General features: G+C 33.5%; 1 protein-coding gene across 3 annotated transcripts in view; it reads right to left on the bottom strand.

The window, feature by feature from the left end:
• cacna2d1a (calcium channel, voltage-dependent, alpha 2/delta subunit 1a) overlaps positions 1 to 19993 on the bottom strand; it is a 107006-nt gene that overhangs the window by 71643 nt on the left and 15370 nt on the right. For all 3 annotated transcript variants that reach the window (XM_051107212.1, XM_051107213.1, XM_051107214.1), the window contains exons 2-3: positions 12498 to 12579; positions 9370 to 9486 (exon numbers count right to left, since the gene is read on the bottom strand). In XM_051107212.1, the coding sequence (XP_050963169.1) occupies positions 9370 to 9486; positions 12498 to 12579 (199 nt within the window). The remainder of the gene's footprint in view (positions 1 to 9369; positions 9487 to 12497; positions 12580 to 19993) is intronic.

Raw genomic sequence — 19993 nt, 5'->3', positions numbered from 1 at the left:
AATATATAATAGATGAAGAAAACACTATAATTAATTATTATAATTATAATTAAGATAATAATTCATGTAACATTTTAACATTTTAAAATGTATATTTAAATTAATATTATTTTAACATTTTACTATTATTTATTTTGTATAGTTTTACAAGTATACACATACAATACTTTTTTTAAAATTATATAAATATTTAAATACACACACAAACAAACTATTATGTTTTCATAATCTTTTATAGTTTTGCATAATAAATAAATAAATATGTGTAATTATACTTTAAACACATACACAATTTTTTTATTATTATTGTACATTCTAAATAAAAAATACAATACATATTTTGTATACACATAAATACAATGTCTCACAGCACAAAAGCGATATACTGTAGTCTTTGTATTCTTTTGGGAGCAGTTCACTAAAGCCGACCTTTCCTCTTTATCAAGAAAAACAGAAAGCGAAAAAACTGAATAATTTATTACTTAACACGAAAACATAGGAAGTAGGTCAACAAGCTAACTGTACTGGAGTGAACTGTACGTCAGTGAAACCCTACAAAACAACCCAGTGCTGTTTACTGATGTTATCCCAAAGCTCTCTGGCCCTTCACGGCATATCATCGAGAGAAAGACTGATAGGATAATAAACGAGTGCGGAGAGGAGAGGGAAACGGGCTCCCGCAGATAAATTTGGTGTGTACAGTATTGGCCCATGAGAGTCTGCAATCTAGTTTCCACAAGCTCTAATGATATTGAGCTGTCTAAGAATCAGCGCACAGAACGGCGGAACTGACTGGTGCTGTTTTATCTGCCATATCAAAGAGAGAGCAAACAAACACTCTTCCTTTCCATCTGTTCTTTCCCTTTTGATGGATGCAAGTGGCTCTCTCCTCTGTCTCACTCTCTCTCTCTCTCTCTATCCCGCTTTTTATTTTCCTTCCTTTTGATGCAGCATTTAGCAGTCAGGCTTTTAGATCACTGTGCACCTTTTTCTTTCTAAAAAGAAAAGCAGGTACTTTGAATTACCATACGTAAACACACTGGATCTGTTCCAAAACTTTGAGCTGCCCACCTAGACAGAATTTCAAGGCACTTTCCTGAGATAAAAGAAATGTTGAGTAAAATATATACTTGTATTAAAGGTATAGATTACCTAAGGATTTTGACATATTTTCTTTGCTGTAAACAAAACTTGGTTCTCGAGAGATTAGTGTAAGCTTACACTACGTTTCTAAATGTTTAAATATGGATATTTTTCTTACAAAAATGCATAGATTAACTTCAGAAGGCCTTTATTAACCCTCTGGAGCAGTGTGGAGAACTTTTTATGATGGATGGATGCACTTTTTTGGGCTTCCAAATCTCAACACCCATTTACTGCCATTATAAAGTTTGGAAGAGCCAGGACATTTTTAATATAACTCCTAGTGTATTCGTCTGAAAGAAGAAAGTCATATACACTACCAGTCAAAAGTCGTTGAACTTTTTTTTTTTTTTTAAAGACGTCTCTTCTGCTCACCAACCCTGCATTTATTTGATCCAAAGTACAGCAAAAAGTTTAAAATTCTGAAATATTTGTACTATTTAATATAAGTATTTTCTATTTTAATATATTTTAAAATGTAATTTATTCTTGCGATTTCAAAGCTGACTTTTTAGCATCATTACTGCAGTCACAAGATCCTTCAGAAATTATTTTAATATTCCAATTTGCTGATCAAAAAACATTTATAATTATTATTATGAAACAGAAAACAGTTGAGTATAATTTTTTCATGATTCTTTGATGGACAGGAAGTTCAGAAGAACAGCATTTATCTGATTTTGTAACATTATAAATGTCTTTATTATCAATTTAACGCATCCTTGCTAAATTAAAGTACTAATAATTTGTAAAAATAAATAAACGAAATAAATAATTAAACAATTTTAAAATTCTATAATTTCTAAAAATGAAATAAAATAAATAAAATAAAATAAAATGACTCCAAGATTTTGAATGGTAAAGTGTATAACATTACAAAAGCTTTTTATTTCAGATAAATGCTGATCTTTGGATCTTTCATTTCATCTTATTTATTATCACTTTTGATCAATTTAAAGCATCCTTGCTAAATAAAAGTACTAATTTGTATAATTTGTAAAAATAAATAAACAAAATAAATAATAAAACAATTTTAAAATTGTATTTTAAAATAACAAAAAAAAATCTTTTTATTTCAGATAAATGCTGATCTTTGGATCTTTGAAATAAAATAAAATAAAATAAAATGACTCCAAGATTTTGAATGGTAAAGTGTATAACATTACAAAAGCTTTTTATTTCAGAAAAATGCTGATCTTTGGATCTTTCATTTCACCAAAAAATGTACTGCTTTAAATATCAATAATAATAATAATAATAAATGTTTCTTGCAGTGTATTAAAATGATTTCTGGATGATCATGCGACACTGAAGACTGGAGTAATGATGCAGAAAATTTAGCATTGATCACAAAAATAAATTATAGAAAGCAGTTATTTTAAATAATAAAAATATTTCACAATATTACTGCTTTCGCTGTATTTTGGAAAATAAATGCAGGCTTGGTGAGCAAAAGAGAATTTTTTAATATATATATATATATATTAAAAATCTTTTGTCAGGCAGTGTACACCAACAATGTCTTGAGGGTGAGTATATCATGAATTAATTTTTATTTTTGGGTGAACTGTCCCTTTAAGAAACTAGTAGTATACAGTATCAAAAACACATCAAACTAGACTGTTCTAAATAAATCACTAAGAGGTCCTATTTCAGTTTGGTTATGTAAACCACAGACAACAACGCAACTAACTAGGTTTTCATGTGCATACAGGACACTGTTTTTATGAATAGGCGGCTCTTAAAATGCATTTATAGGGTGGTCAGTTGAATAAAAAAACTAGAAAACAGCTGGAGAGGGAGCTTGAAAAAACAAAGATTGACAAGCAAGGGTTCATGCTTGTAAGCCGAATTGCTGTAATTGGAATAAAGTCGAGAGAGAGTGGCATGAGTGAGACATATTTTCAGCTTACACGATTTGATTGACATTTAGGAAAACACGGCCTCCATCAACAGCCAGCACCTTCAGTTTCCTGTTAGACAACACAGCATCCCGGACGCACGTCAAGCAACCTCCGTTAACTCGCATCGACCGTGCAGACAGCTGCTGATGGATGGCTCCAAATTAAAGACTCCCACTGATCAACTTAACTGAGCTGCCAATCAATCAATCAGTCTAATCCAACCACAGCGGCCCACAGTCACGTTTGGCCTCGAGAACAGTCAGGCGCCATCCAGCAGATATTGATTAAAACAAGACATGATCTGTGGCCGTCCTGCACCCAAGGGGTCACTCAGGAAAGAACAACAGGAACGTGAACGGCACTACATGATTGGCAAGATATGCTAATCTTCATAGTGACAGCAGACTTCCTGTGGTGGAATAAGAGTTCTCTAGAAAAAGCATTTCCTTCGATAGGATGTGTATCGGTGGATGAGTTTGGAGATAATGTGATTCAGCTAAGAACTGCTTACTTTAGATGCAGGTTAATCTGATACAACTGGCGCCACAATAACAAACTGAGTATTGAGCTTCAGAAAAGTGCCATAAGTCAAGGGGTGAGATTCTCTGACAAACATGTGTAGATCTATTCTTACAACCCACTTTGGCAATGGATTCACACCCTGTTATGTTATTTACTGGAGTATGAGCGGATCCATAAATAATGTTTCTGAGCTGAAGGACTTAAAGATAAAGACCTGCTACAGTAAAAGTAAAAAAAATAAATGGCTAAGAACATGCTGCCTTGTCTGGAAAAAAAAAAAAAACTATTTTTAATTAGTCTGTAAGCTTTCAGCTGTGCTACAGAGGCAGAATAAGAAACTATGTCTGATCTATTTTAGCATGCAAGGCCACTAACTGAGTGTACAAAAAAAGTTTCAGGCCAATGTAAAATTCAGAAACAAAGCACATTTACTTTGTCCAAACACTTTTTTTTAGGAAATTCCAATTTTATGGAAGTCAGTTTCCACCACTGAATTAAAAAAAAAAAAAAAAAAAAGGTACTGAGACTTTTTATTTGTGAGTTTACATATCACAATTAAATTTTTTTTCTCAGATTTGTCCGAAATAAATGTGCAATTCTCACTTTTTTTAGAATTGCGAAATATAAACTTGCAATTCTAACTTTTCTGGCATTTGCGAGTTACAGTCAGAATTGCATGATATAAACTCACAACTGTAAATTATAAAATCAGAATTGCAAGATAAAAACAAGCAATTTTGATTTTGCTTGTTATTCACAATTGTGAGTTATAAAGTCAGAATTGCGTGATATAAACTCACAATTGTGAGTTATAACGACAGAATTGCGAGATATAAACACAATTGTAAGTTATAAAGTCAGAATTGCAAAATAAAAAACTCAATTCTAACTTTTTCTCGCAATTCTCACTTTTTCTTAGAACTGTGAGATATAAACTCGCAATTGCAAGTTCTAAAGTCAGAATTGTGAGATTTAAAAAGAACTTGAAATTCTAAGAAAATAAGTCAGAATTGCAAAATAAAAAACTCAATTCTAACTTTTTCTCGCAATTCTCACTTTTTCTCAGAACTGTGAGATATAAACTCGCAATTGCAAGTTATAAAGTCAGAATTGTGAGATTAAAAAAAACTTGAAATTCTAAGAAAATAAGTCAGAATTGCGAGATAAAAGCTCGCAATTCTAACTGACTGTTTTTCTCACAATTCTCACTTTTTTTCTCAGAATTGTGAGATATAAACTCGCAATTGCAAGTTATAAAGTCAGAATTATGAGATATAAACTTGCAATTCTGACTTTTTTCAGGATTGTGAGATACAAACCTGCAATTCTAAGAAATTAGCCTAAGTCAGAATTGCGAGTTTTTGTCTTGCAATTCAGACTTTATAACTTGCAATTGCGAGTTATAGTCAGAATTGCGTGATATAAACTCACAATTGTGAGTTATAAAGTCAGAATTGCAAGATAAAAACTTGCAATTCTGATTTTTCTCGCAACTGCGACTTATAAAGTTGTTTCTCAGAACCGTGAGATATAAACTCGCAATTAGTTATAAAGTCAGAATTGTGAGATTAAAAACTTACAATTCTAAGAATTTAAGTCAGAATGGCAGGATAAAAAATCTTGCAATTCTAACTGACTTTTTTCTCACAATTCTCATTTTTTCTCAGAACTCTGAGATATAAACTCGCAATTGCAAGTTATAAAGTCAGAATAATGACACATAAACTCATAATTGTGAGCTATAAATTCAGAATTGTGAGATAAGAAATCAAGTCAAAATTGCAAGATAAAAACTTGCAATTCTAACTTTTCTCGCAATTGCGAGTTATATTTAGGACTGCATGACATAAACTCACAACTGTGAGTTATGAAGTCAGAAATGTGAGATAAAAACTCGCAATTCTGACTTTTTTCTCAGAATTGGGAGATATAAACTCACAACTGCGAGTTATAAGGTCCATTTCAAGTTTATATCAAAGAAACAAAGAAAAAAATCAGAATCGCGAATTACAGAATTACTTTTCTGTAGTAATAAAAATAGAGAGCATAGAAAAAGTGAACAATAGCCTTTAAAATGACTTAAAATACATATAATAGCAATGAGGCAATAATAATTAGTTCAAATAAAGTATCAAAAGCAAGTAATCATGGTTTTATTGAACAAAACACTTTATGAGTGTTTAATATTGACTCAACAACATTTAATTCAAATGTCCACTTAATCTTTAATATTTGGCAATTTCTTTATAATAGAAAAGCTACAGCCTCAGTAATTTCTTAAATATGTAGACATCAAAACGTGTAAAAGAGTGAGGGTTTAAACCTTTATTTTGAAATCACAATGAAAAGTTAGCATTTTGAAAAAAGCTATTGATGTATTCTCCTGTGTTTGTGTAGGTTAATAAATGTTGAGGATTTTTTAAAATCGTATACTCGAATAGAATCGAGGAATCGTTGCAGCCCTACAGGCGAGTTTACATCTCGCAATTCTGAGAAAAAAATCTTTTTCACAAGTACGCTTCAATGCTTAACTACAACACTGAATTAGCTGCATTTAATTGCATTTTCTTCTTGATTCACTAGAAATGCCAAACTTTATGTACTTGTGAATCTTCCAATTATAGGTAGGATGTGCAAGAAACTCCAATGAGTCACTAAAATCTTTTTTTTTTTCTGAATGTGATGAAGAGAGAAAAGAACACAAGCAAACCTATGTTTGTGCTGGTGGACGGCAGAGGGAAAACACCGGATAAACTTTAAATAAGGTGATATGAGGACAGCATCTAGTCTGGGTATTGTGACTGGAGGTAGAGACAATCTGCCAAAAATACACACACACAAATGGACAGAGAAGCAAAGAGCCAAGCCGTCCTCACACCACAACCAGCTCTAACAGATCCAATGACCTAAGAGCAGTTATTTCCATCATACGAGGCACACCAGTGCTTCCATATCCATTAAAACAAGAGCACTTAATTCAGACCAATTAAACATGACAGAGGAGAGCCAGTGGAGAAAAAAAGGAAAGAGACAGTAAGAGGGAGTGAAAGGTCAATACTTTCATTTAGTCATCAGGGTGAGCTGTCAGCGATGTGTTTAATGCTGACCAATAAAAGGAGCTCCACACAGTCTGCCTTATACATCACCTGCACTTCAGGGGCAAGAGTTCAACATTTATAACACTGACTGACCGTGCTTAAGCAGACACAACATGTGATATTTCTCCACCACCTTGGAAAATGATCCAGCATAATGATATCTAATGATTTCCATTCATACCGTAATGGAAAACGCTCTTGAAACTGTTTTTAGGGCACACAGTGTACAGTTTATCATGAAAGAAAATCAAAAGGACAGAGTTTATCGACAAACTAATTAACTTTCAGCTCCAAGCAGCCCTGCCAACATTCTGGACCCGGTTTTATCAGAGCTAGATCAATGCGGGTCGATCCAAGCTGGATCTTTCTGCAAGATCTAATTTAAGAACAATATAAAATACTGAAAGGGTTCGAACACAGCAGAGAAAAACAATGTTTGGAACACTAGCTTAGTACATATTCTACTAGAAACTACACCATATACTGCCTGCTACTCTTACAAATATATATTTTTAAAAGTATCTTTTTGGTAAATACTGTGCATGTAGGAACTTAATAGATGTGGGATAGATTTCTATGCAGTGCGTTTGGTTGTATGCTGCTCATTTGTGCAAATGTAGATCCGGGCATTTTATGCCCAACTTTTTAGCAAAAGTAGTGTTTAAGTATTCTGAGCACCTGAGACACATGTAATACACCTCAACAGGAAATATGCATGATTATAAGAGTCACTCAGTGAAATCAGTGCCTTTTGCATCTCTAAGAAATAATCAAATATAGATTTAGTATAACAACAAATAAATGTGCAATTTAAAAACATAACAATATGTATCCCTTCATCAATATTACATCAAAAAAGTCAATTAAATATTAGTTTAAATAATTTAAATAATGTAAAATGTGCTATTATATGTGTAAAATCACATTTGCATATTGTTCTAAATATAAACTCATTGTTAAGCAATGTTTTTGGCATAAGTATGCATTTATATAAAACATATATATATATATATATATAGTATGTATATATAAAACATAAATCATTTTATTGGTGTCCCCTGATTTCATGTCAGCCCTGTTACCCTCATCAAAAAGCATTTGTAAAATAATGTACATTCAAGTCACGTCATTTCTTAAAACATAAGCATGTTTCTCTCACTCCTCTATAATGTTCTATTTTTCATGATTTATGAGGCTTGACTGTAATCAAGCCATCATGCAATGTCAATCCTGTTACCATTTTTCAAATGTAAATTGAAACAATTTTTTCTTAGGGATGACAGGGATGACACTGACTAGGTTTGACCCTATTTTTAAAGACTGTCTGTGTAAAATTCAAACGTTTTAAAGGTCACCCTCGGTATATTATTGAGCTAATGCCTATATCTTATAGTGGCATATGACTTCTAATAGTATCTAGTAATGCTTGTGTCAGGTCAAAGGGTTGACAAAAATACCAAAACACGAGGTGGAAAAATAGTCATAAAATAATAAATTACATAGCCTGAGATGGCACAATACAATGTCTTGTCATTTCATGTCTTGTCATTTCATGGATATTTAAAAAATACTGATTAAGCTTATTTTATTTTTCAGTTTGTCCGAGTGGAAAAGGCACTGATTTCATGGAATAACCCATACAACTATGGAAGCCCATTTTAGCCACTGAATAAAACAATTGTATTTATCTCAAAGTTTTTAATCTTACAATTTAGACGTTATTTCTCAAAATTGCGAGTTTATATCTCACAATTGTGACTTTTTTGTCCAAATTGCGACTTTATTTCTCAGAATTTCGCATTTTTTCTCGCATTTGCGAGTTAGTGTCTCACAATTCTGACTTTTTCTTGCAAATGTGAGTTTTTTTCTCATTCTATTTTTCTCACAATTGTGAGTTTATATCTCACAGTCTTCATTTTTTTTTATCACATTTGCGAGTTTGTATGTCACATTTCATACTTTTTTCTCACAAAAGCAAGTTTGTATCTCACAATTCTATTATTCTTGCAAATTGTGAGTTTATATCTCGCAGTTTTGACTATTTTTCTCGCAAATGCGAGTTTGTATCGCACAATTCTGACTTTTTTCTTGCAATTGTGAGTTTGTTTCACAATTCATACTTTTTTTTCTCAGTAAGATATAAACTCGCAATTGTGAGTTATAAAGTCCAGCTGTAAAGGGGGAAAAAGACTGATGTGTTCTCAGAATTACGAGTTTAAATCTTACAATTCTCACTTAATAACTTGCATTATGAGTTATAAAGTCAGAATTCGGAAAAACTCATTTGTGAGAAAAAAAAAAGTCAGAATTGTAAGATACAAACTTGTAATTGAGAAAAATTCAGAACTGCGAGATACAAACACACAATTGCGAGAAAAATAGAATTATGAGATACAAACTTGCATATGTGAGAAAAGTAGAACTTTTCTGGCTTCTAGCTTTTCTCAGTCATAACTGTGAGATGTAAACTTGCAGTTGTGAGAAAAAAGTCAGAATTGTAAGATAAAAAGTCGCAATTAACTTTTTTTATTTTTTATTCAGTGGCGGAAATGGGCATCCATATATAACCCATGCTGCTTTAAATCAAACATATTCAGTTGGAAAGTGTAAATATATTAAAACCCCTTAAAGGTGATTTATGTTTTGGATTATGAAAAATTGATTTAATTCATGATGTTGATAGCATAATGCTCATTACTTACCTTTAGAGCTTCGGAACGGTTGGCAAGAAGGTTTTCGATTTCATGTGCAGCTTTTGCCACCAGCTGTGTAGCGTTGTTTTGCTTCACAACATAGTGTCTCTGAAATTGCTGGAAAATCTGAGAGACAGTGAGAGAATAGTGAGAGAAGTTTAGGGTTTCAGGTTTATTTGATGGAATTTGTCTCAAAAGCCATTACTTATGAGCAGATGGAAAGAAAATGCAAAAAAACCCTTCAACTCTTGTAATGTCACAGCCTTCACAGACATTCATTAAAAATGTACCTGCAATTCTAATTAGTCTTATGTAAAAACAATCGTGACAGATAAGAAACGAATATTAAATATTAAAGCTGGTAAAAAATATATACTGATTAGAGAATATGTTTCAGACGTTGCTAAATCAAACAGCCAATTATTTAGCAGTTAGAAGGTCGACCGTAAAACATTAATAATGACGATGTACTGAAAAGACTGAAAAAGAATATCAAATAACAAAACATAACATAATAAATATAATATGCTAACATCAAGGCCAAAATAAGAATGCTCAGTTCTGTTCCCATCAATCTTGTTGCAAAATCCATAAATCAAAAAAATTAGAAGGATATATTTTGTGCTGTACTTTACAGAATGTCCCATATAGGTTTGAGGATGTTTATATCTAATCATTGATTTTCACATATATTTACTCTGTATTGTGAATGAGGAATTAAAGTACAGCGTAATCACATAACAATTAAATTCTTAGTCGTTATATTTGACAGCACAATCTTTGGTCCAGAGGAAACACTGGACCTCGTAAACCCCATAAGATGACCATTAAGACCGCCACCAAGTTTAACAGCTGGCAGCAGGCATTGTGGGTTGAGGAAATCTTTGACTTTCTCACACAGTAAATAGTCTTTGCGCACTGGCCTTGGACACAAACGCTTTCAGAATGGCAAACCGCATGATGTACATCACAAGGTTTTGTTGAGACTGTGTGACAAAGACGCTGATGCAGTTTTGCTCCTTTTGAAGTTGTTCTAGTTCACCCAAAATGGAAATTCTGTAATCATTTATTCACCTTCATGTCGCGACTTTCATTCATCCATGAAAAGAAAACTCCAGAACTACTTTCTCAAGCAAGTCCTGTTCATTTTCAAAACAGGGAAATAGGTTTTTAAGGCCAACTTCTAAAACTGAGACGGGATCTACTGTAAGTGCAGATTTTGTTAATCAAATAGTACATGCTTTTGTTCAAGTCATCATCCTGCATTATTTCAACCTACTTTCAACTGCCTTATGATGGTTCATATCTTAAAGACAGGTCTTTTTCTATAGCGTTAGGTAAGTTCTTCATTCTCTGCTCCTATTATTAGTGGTGTACCTCAGGGCTCTGTTCTGGGCCCGCTTCTTTTTAATTTATATATGCGTCCACAGGGAGATATTACTAGGAAGCAGAATGCGTCATTTCATTTGTATGCTGATGATACACAGATGTACCCTCTGTTGAAAGCCGGCGAATCCATTCGACCATTGAATGTCTCTGGGACATTATGAAATGGTTATCAATTAACTTTCTCCAACTTAACGAGGACACAAGTAATTGTTTTTGGTCTCTCAATATTGAGGAGCTGGGCAACCATTCCCTCTCAATTTCCTCCCAGGTTATGAACCTTGGTGTTATCCTGGTCTCAGAATTATACTTATCCAAACAAATCATTTCTGATGCTTGAACAGTTTTAATCAACTGCGGATTATTATTTTAAACCGTTTTTGTCTTTTTAAGACTTGGAGAAGATTATTCATGCTTTTACTACCTCACATTTAGATTATTTGGGTCTTCCTCAGTAATTGTTGTACAAAAGATGGTACAAAATGCAGCTGCAAGGCTTTTGATCAGGGCAAAGTTGATATGATAGGGTCTTAATGAAAAGTCTGTAATATACTTTGGTTAAAAATTCTCAATGGTTGTGTAAAACAACACCCTTTTCACCTTGACAAAATCAGCTCTGCAAAAATCATCTCATTCTGGTCGAGGCTGCTTTAAATGCAAATGAGCTCTGTTTGCCCCGCCCCTCTCTTCTTTCTGTGGAGTGACGAGCCCGTTTACTTTAGTCGCATTTAGCCGCGTTTAGCCACTAAACTTGCTAACTAGCACATTATTAGGAAAGGCGATTGCAAAGATTCATTAAAAAACCCTTATACTCACATCTGCTGTAAGTGAAGCTAGATCACAAATGATTCAGATCAGGAGGCACATTCCCTTCACAAACAAACATAATCCACTGCATCTTCAGCGGCTCAGACGTCAGGAGTAAATGACGGCCACTATGTTCATTATTACATCCAGCAACACAACACCTCAATCGCTCAATTCTTGTCTAACTTACATCCCTGCTCCAGCATCAAAACATGGAGGTTGGACTGTTACAGCTGATCTGAGGTAAGACGCTCATGTCAATCAACTATCGTGGGAGCGCCCTCTGTGGGTGTGACGCCACAAAGACAGGCATCTAAGAATGGCTCGATTTGAAAAAGGGAATATTATTTTTACAGATTAATTAAAAATCCCTGCATGGATTTTTATAATTATAGGGTAGATTTGTACATACACTGCCAACACACATTAATGTTCAAACAGCATGTAAAAGTGAACTTAGCATCCGAAGACCCCTTTAATGATCAAGCTCCATTCTTTCATAAATTCCTTCTTAGACTAATGATACACAGGGCAACTTTATGCCCATTGACGGCAAAATTACCCAAAGTTACCCCCTGTATCATCAGCCTTACAGATAGTGCTCGGCAACTGTAGCACTCTACACTCTTAAAAATAAAGGTTCTTTATTGGCGTTGATGGTTCCATGAAGACCCTTGAACATCCATGGAACCTTTCAGATGCAGAAAAAGCTCTTTATATTTTAGATTTTTAAAATGTTCATCAAAACGGTTCTTTTAAGAACTTTTCACTGACAGGTTCTTTGGGAACCAAAATTGGTTCTTCTGTGGCATCACTGCGAAAACACCTTTTTGGAACCTTTACTTTTAAGAATGTATAGCTGGCATATATGCTAACTGCCAAGCTAATGTGACTCACTTTGTATTTGTTTCTTGTGGCAATAATGTGGCAATGTGTGGTCTTACTTTTTGGAGCTTTTGCATACCCGCCTCAGCATCGATCAACTGCACTAGCTCCTCCTGCATCTGCATCGCCCATTTCCGGGTCCTGTGAACACAAAGAACCAATCAGATTTAGTTATTAATCACTGATCTCATCTTAAAGAGCACTTTATATACCAGAGCAAAAACTACTAGCCTAAATAACAAACTTAAAACATTATATGGACAAGCGAACAGTCAATAATGAAATAAAGAACAAATGCGCAAATTACAAGCATAGATATACAAAAGAACAAAGTTACAAATATAGAAAAGCCGTAATGATACACATCTGATTTCTACTTCATTTTGAGTGTATGTATCAGTTCATCTTAGTTTATAGCTTTAAAAAGTGATGTCAGAGAAAGAGAGGATGACTTGCAATTTTTTGCCCAGCCTTACTTATTTGAATCAGAATATAGATGATGAACTAAGAGAGATGGACGTTCTATACCAGAACGCTGGCTCCCACATCAGCAACACCACACATCAGTCGAAGACTGACAAAGAAGAGAAGTAATTGTGGAATAAAGGCATTACTTTTTGTTTTCTTTGTGCAAAATGTATTCTCGTAGCTTTATAAATTTAAGGTTAATCCACTGATGTCACATGGACTATTTTAATAATGTCCTTACTGTTTTTCTTGAACATGATAGTTGCGTTTCTGTCTATGCAGGGACAGAAAACTCTCAGATTTCATCAAAAATATCTTAATTTGTGTTCTGAAGATTAACTAAGGTCTTGAGGCATGAACTATCCCTTAAATGTGTTATGACGTGAAGGGGGCTACATATAAAATCAATGATTATATATTTTTTTAAACCCCGCCCACAGTCTCAGATTAGCCCACTGCTGACCAGCCACCTGCTGTTTTAAATACTCAACATAAATCTAAAACTGTTGAGCAGACAACATGCATTGCGCCTCCATCTAAGGGCACTATAGCGCTATAGGAGCCCGTTAAAGCAAAGTATAACGAGTGTGGGGCAGAGGGAGAGAGAGAGGTGTAAAGGGTGGGATATGGGTGTCGTGTAAGTGAATCCGTACCGAGGTCCTTATCCTGTCACCACCACTATGAATCTTACCAGTGTGACTCAAAGCCACGGCAGCAGAGCGTGTTGAATGTGTGTGAGATGTCCCACAGCATAAAACACAAACCACTGCACAAACAAAACAAGGGCTGCAGAAAATTCCCTCTTGCTGGAGGGTGATGAATTTGGCTTATTCTAGTGGGAACATTTTCTTTAAAAAAAAACAGTGTAATCTGAGAAGAGGCACTACATGTGGAAAGATATATTTATATATTTAGCCATGAGAGCCAACCACCGAAGGCCTCAGCTTCAGGCAAGACTGGTATGAGCATATTTATGTCATATGAATGTATCAAACAATAGCACTACTGTACATGGATATGTGTCATTCAGACACTCAGATACACTTTTGGCACATACAGTACATAGATCACGTTACTGAATTTGTGCTTCTTCGCCTACGTCTTACGGCATCTGCTGGAATGTAGGTTTATAAAGTTTTAAATATGGATTTTTTTTTATGCAAATGCTTTGATTTGCTTCAGGAGGACTTTATTAACCCACAGAGCCATTATGGATGCGCTTTATTGGATTATTGAATATCAACAGCCATTCACTGCCATTACAAAGCTTGGAAGAGCCAGGACATTTTTAAAAATAATGATTGTATTCGACTTAAAAAAAAAAAAAGTCATATACATCTAGGATAGCTTGAGGTGAGTAAATCATGGGGTAATTTTCATCTTTGGGTTAACTATTGCTTTAATGTATAGAGCCCTTGTAAAGTGCCTTGCGAAAGTATTCATACCCCTTCATTTTTTTCACGTTTTGTAGTGTTGCAGCCTTATGTTATAATGCTTTAAATGACTTTTTTTCCACATCAATCTACACTCCACACACTGTAATGCCAAAGCAAAAAAAGGGTTGTAACAACTTTGCAAATTTATTAGAAATAAAAAGCTGAAATGATTCCGTTGCATAAGTATTCATACCCTTTTCTGGGACACTTGAAAATGAGCTCAGGAGCATTCATTTTGCTTATAGATGTTACTACACTTCGGGTGGAGTTAACCTGTAGCAAGTATGATTTTGAAAGGCACACAACTCTCACTACTGACTTAAGGGTATGAATACTTATGCAATGTACTTATTTCAGCTTTTATTTTTAATAAATTTACAAATCTGTTTTGTGCTTTGTCATTATGGTGTATGGAGTGTAGAAAAAAAAAACATTAAACCAGTTTAACATAAGGCTGCAACAACAAAACGTGACAAAAATGAAGGGGTATGAATACTTTTGCAAGGCTCTGTATAAAACTGTAGTTCTGCCACTGACATTTTTTTTTCTTTTTTACCTAAACAACATAGCTAAATGTGACATTTTAAAGTGGTTTTATATATTTTAGCTTTTATAAATTGTAGATTACTAATTATAAAAGAAATACCCTAAAATATAATGAGTAACTAATCATAAATTAAATATATCAATGAAATTATTAATAATATATGTATTTAAAAGTTTAAATAACAAATTATAAATAAAAACATAAATATAATTTGCAGCTATATAATTATGCGTATTATCTTCAGATATCTAAAAAAAAGATATCAGGATAGTTTATGGTATCTAATTTAAAAAATGACTTGACAATAAAATATCACATCTGCATCTGTAACAGCAACTACTGTACTTAAAGCTCATCTGTCCACAAGAAAAAAAATAATAATATTAATTTATGCAGAACAGCTCAAACCCAAACAAGCCTCGTGTCAAATCAATTCCTCTCTCTGATCCCTTCTGGTGAGATGAATCATCGAAACTAATCATTGTTATGGATCACGAGTGCCAGAGTGTAGCTCATTCAACACCATATAAAGACAGGAAAAGGCTGCCAGCCTCTTTTAGTTTAGCTGATGAAATTCGATTGAAATTCACTTCATGAGATTAATACAGCAGTATGATCATAAACACGACAGAAGCCATAAAAACAGAGCACATACATGCTAAGTATAGTGCTACGGCTTGGGGGGAAAATGGATGTGGTGAAAAAAAAAGACAGACGGAAAGTTGGAGCAGTGAATGGAAAATTGAGATAAGATCCAGTTCGGTCCCTCCCCCCTCCAAGTCCTAAGGAAAGGGAAGCTGGGGGCAGGGGCAACCCAAGGAGCTGTAAAACATTACGTACTGTAAATAGTTTATGAAGCGCTTTGACTCATTTAAGAATTCAGACTTCATTTCCTTGTGAAATTCCGTACTCACAGTCAGTACAATATATATTCAAAAATTACATTAGGAAACAGGTTGAAACAATCAGTCTCTGTAAACTCTGCTCAGAAGAAAATTTATTTACTTCAATAGGAAGAACAGAAAGAGAAAAAAAAACTTTCTCAACTGACTCACACTATTATGCTGATTGGTGCTCAAGAAAAATTCCTAATTATTATCAGTCTTGAAAACCGTTACACTGCTGAATATTTTTGTGCTAACTGTGATATACATTTAAGGTCAAAAGTTCACATACGCCTTGCAGAAACTGCAAAATGTTAATTATTTGACCAAAATAAGAGGGATCATACAAAACGCATGTTCTTTTTATTTAGTACTGACCTGAATAAGATATTTCATATAAAAGACATTCACATACAGTACAAGAGAAAATAAATAGTTGAATTTATAAAAATGACCCCGTTCAAAAGTTTACATACGCTTGATCTTTTCACACTGAGGACAACTGAGGGACTTATATGCAACTATTACAGAAGGTTCAAATGCTCACTGATGCTCCAGTAGAAAAAACGATGCATTAAGAGCCGGGGGGTGAAAACTTTTGGAATTTGAAGATCAGGGCACATTTAACTTATTTTGTCATCTGGGAAACATGTAAGAATCTTCTGTAGCTTCTGAAGGGCAGTACTAAATGAAAAAAATATATTTAGACAAAATAAGAAAAATGTACACATCTTAATTCTGTTTAAAAGTTTACACCCGTTTCTTAATGCATCTGTTTTTGTTCCGGAGCATCAGTGAGCGTTTGAACCTTCTGCAAAAGTTTCATATGAGTTCCTCAGTTGTCCTCAGTATGAAAAGATGGATCTCAAAATCATACAGTCATTGTTGGAAAGGGTTCAAATGCACAAAAATGCTGAAAAAACAAAGAATTTGTGGGACCTTAAGGATTTTTCTAAAGAATTGTTCAGGACACATGAACAACTATCACTAAACAAAACAAAACAAAAAAAAACAGCTGTGGATCATTCAGGAAACAACACGGTATTAAGAATCAAGTGTATGTAAACTTCGGTTTTATAAATTCAAATATTACTTTCTCTTGTGGACTATATGTAGACGTCTTTTATGTGAAATATCTTATTCAGGTCAGTACTAAATAAAAAATAACATGCATTTTGTATGATCCCTCTTATTTTGGTCAAATAATTAACATTTTGCAGTTTCTGCAAGGTGCATGTAATCTTTTGACCTCAACTTTATATATATATAATGGATGATGGAAATAAAGTGGCTTGAACTGCTAACATACAGAGTTTAGTACCACTGTACCATACAACACACAAGCTCGCTCTTGCCCTCTTTCTCTATTTTAACAACACTCCCTAAGGAAGTAAGTGCTGTTTCTATGTTCAGAGCCACATTAGACCTACATGTCTTCAATACTTTGGACATATATGGCTTTATATGACTATAACTTTAATATTTTGAGCACCAAATGGTAACATTTTTGCTCATTGTAAAGATAGTTTTTACAGTTCCGACCTTTACAGAATCCTGCAACTGTAAACTGTGACCCAATATAGAGTCTGTAAAAATAGAGTCTGTAAAGAATGAACATTGCTCTATTTTACGCCACAATGTCAACGCTTGACCAGCTGTCTGGAATCATGTGAGTTGTTAAAATCTGAGCCAAATGGCCTCTTAAAGTTCCCCTCAATCATCAAAGGTCTCTACAAATTAAGGTCACAGATCAACAGGTGCTACTGGTTCAAGTACAGAATAAACATCATCAGGTGGGACAAAAATACAGGGGCGTTTAGTGACAAAAAGTCAATCATAGTGAAATGCACACTGGGAACAAACTATAATTATAAGTTAAAGGCAAACATTCTATGAGATAAGATGCATGACTAACCATTGAGCTTAACACAACAATGTAACACATCAAACAACCCAAAAATAGAATGTATGAGTCACAGTGTTGACCTCTGGCTGCAGTCCTCACACCCCTACAAATACACACACTGATAAACAAATTGTGTTGGGACACCTGTCCATTACACCAACAAGGACTTCACATTCTAATTCAGAATTTCCAGCTGTTCCCACAAATTTGAAGCATAGCATATTATTATTCCTTCTTCAATAAACTACAGTTGGCACAATGCAGTCAGAAAGGCAACATTCTCCTGGCATCCACCAAATCCAGACTCGCCCATCAAAGTGCCAAACAGAGAAGCATGATTTGCCACTCCACAGAACTTATTTCCACTGCTCCAGTCCAGTTGCAGCATGCTTTACATTGCTTGGCATTGTTGTGATGTCAGGATTGCATGCAAATGCTCGGTCATGGAAATCTGTTTCAGCATGAAGTATTAATGCCAGTGGAAGTCTGGAACTTATCGTCTATGAGCGTTGGAGACTTTTGTGCACCATGCACATTGATGATCCCATGGTATGCTGTTCATAAACACTTCAGCTTTCCAGTAATAATTTTTACAGTTGACCATGGAATATCAGAACAACCTATTTGTTTCCACAAATGACTTCAAGCTAGGTGCTAGATTTTAGGAATCTGTGGCAATGGGTCTGATTGAAAGACCTATTTAATAATTAAGAGGTTTGTTTAAATACATTTGTCCATATAGTGTATTTTTATGATACAAACTTGCAATTATGACCTTTTTTCTCAGAATTGTGAGATATAAACTTGCATTTACGAGTAATTAAAAAAAAAGTCAGCATTATGAGATATAAACAGGCAGTTCTGACTTTTTTCCTCAGAATCACATAATACAAACTCGTATTTGCAAGAAATAAAGTTAGAAGTGCGTGATATAAACTCACAATTCTGACATTTTTCTCAGAACTGCGTTTGTATCTCGCAATTCTGACTTTTTTTCCTCGCAGTTGCAAGTTCATATCTCTTAATTCTTACTTTTTTACTCAGAATTGTGAGATATAAACAACTGTGAACTATAAAGTCGCATTCCAATTATAAGTCAAATTCTATAAAAAAAAAGAAAGAAAAAATAAGAATTCAGATTTTTTTTTCTTAGAATTGTGACTTTTCTTGGAATTTCTCACAATTCTGTGAAAAAAGTCAGAATTATGAGATGTAAACTTGCAAATTTGAAAAAAAAAAGTCAGAATTATGAAATTAAAAAAAAAAAAATCACAATTACCGTTGTTATTTTTTATTCAGTGCACTGTAAAAAACAATTTGTTGAGTCAACTTAAAATAATTTGTAACCTGGCTGCCTTAAAATTTTAAGTTTAGTCAATTTAAACAGAGTGTATTCAACTTGAAATGTTAAATTATACTAAGTGACAACGTAGATATTTGAGTTGAATCAACTTAAAATTTTAAGGCAGCTGGGTTACTTACCCATCTTTTAAGTTTAGCAAACACAAATATCTAAGTTGTTACTTAGTACAATTTAACATTTCAAGTTGACTAAACTTATATTAGTTGACAGAACTTAAAATTTTAAGGTAGCAGGGTAAAAAAAATTTGTTACGCTGACTCAACAAATTGTATTTTTTATTTTTTACATTGTTTGGCGGAAATAGGCTTCCATAGTTTACATTTAAATGTATTTAAAAAAAATAATAATAAGAATTTAAAAAATAATAAGAATAATATTTTGAAGAATTTGGGTAACCAAACAGAGCGAGAAAAATACAATGGAGGTCAACCATTGACCATTGACTTCCATAGTATTTTTTTCCATACTATGGAAGTCAACAGGTACCGTCAACTGTTTGGTTACCAACACTCTTCGAAATATCTTCTTCTGTGTTCAAGCAGAACAAAAATAATAATTCATACAGGTTTGGAACAACTTGTGAGTAAATGATGTCAGAATTTATGGGTGAACTACCCCTTTAAAATAAATTCAGATTTTTATACAGATTTCTTTTTAGGAATTATCATTCATTTGTTACGAATATGCATTGTTGATGATTTATTATTTTAAAAAAGTTAAATAAATATTCAAATCACAAATGTAGTTAAATGTGTCATCACAGCAACTGAAAAAAAAAATATATTATATATAACTAAAAAAAAATACTTCTTAGTATTATCAGTGATATTAATAGTTGAATTGTGACATTTGACTATTTTTGTAGCCATTATTATTATTTAATTAATATATACAATAATTATTACTATATTTAACTAACGTTTTCAATATATTAAATATACTTTGCTTTGA

The sequence above is a fragment of the Labeo rohita genome, chromosome 4 (genome assembly GCF_022985175.1).
Source record: "Labeo rohita strain BAU-BD-2019 chromosome 4, IGBB_LRoh.1.0, whole genome shotgun sequence".
NCBI lineage: Eukaryota > Metazoa > Chordata > Actinopteri > Cypriniformes > Cyprinidae > Labeo > Labeo rohita.
Note: the sequence above shows the minus strand (reverse complement) of the source record. Positions and strands in the feature narration are given on the sequence as shown.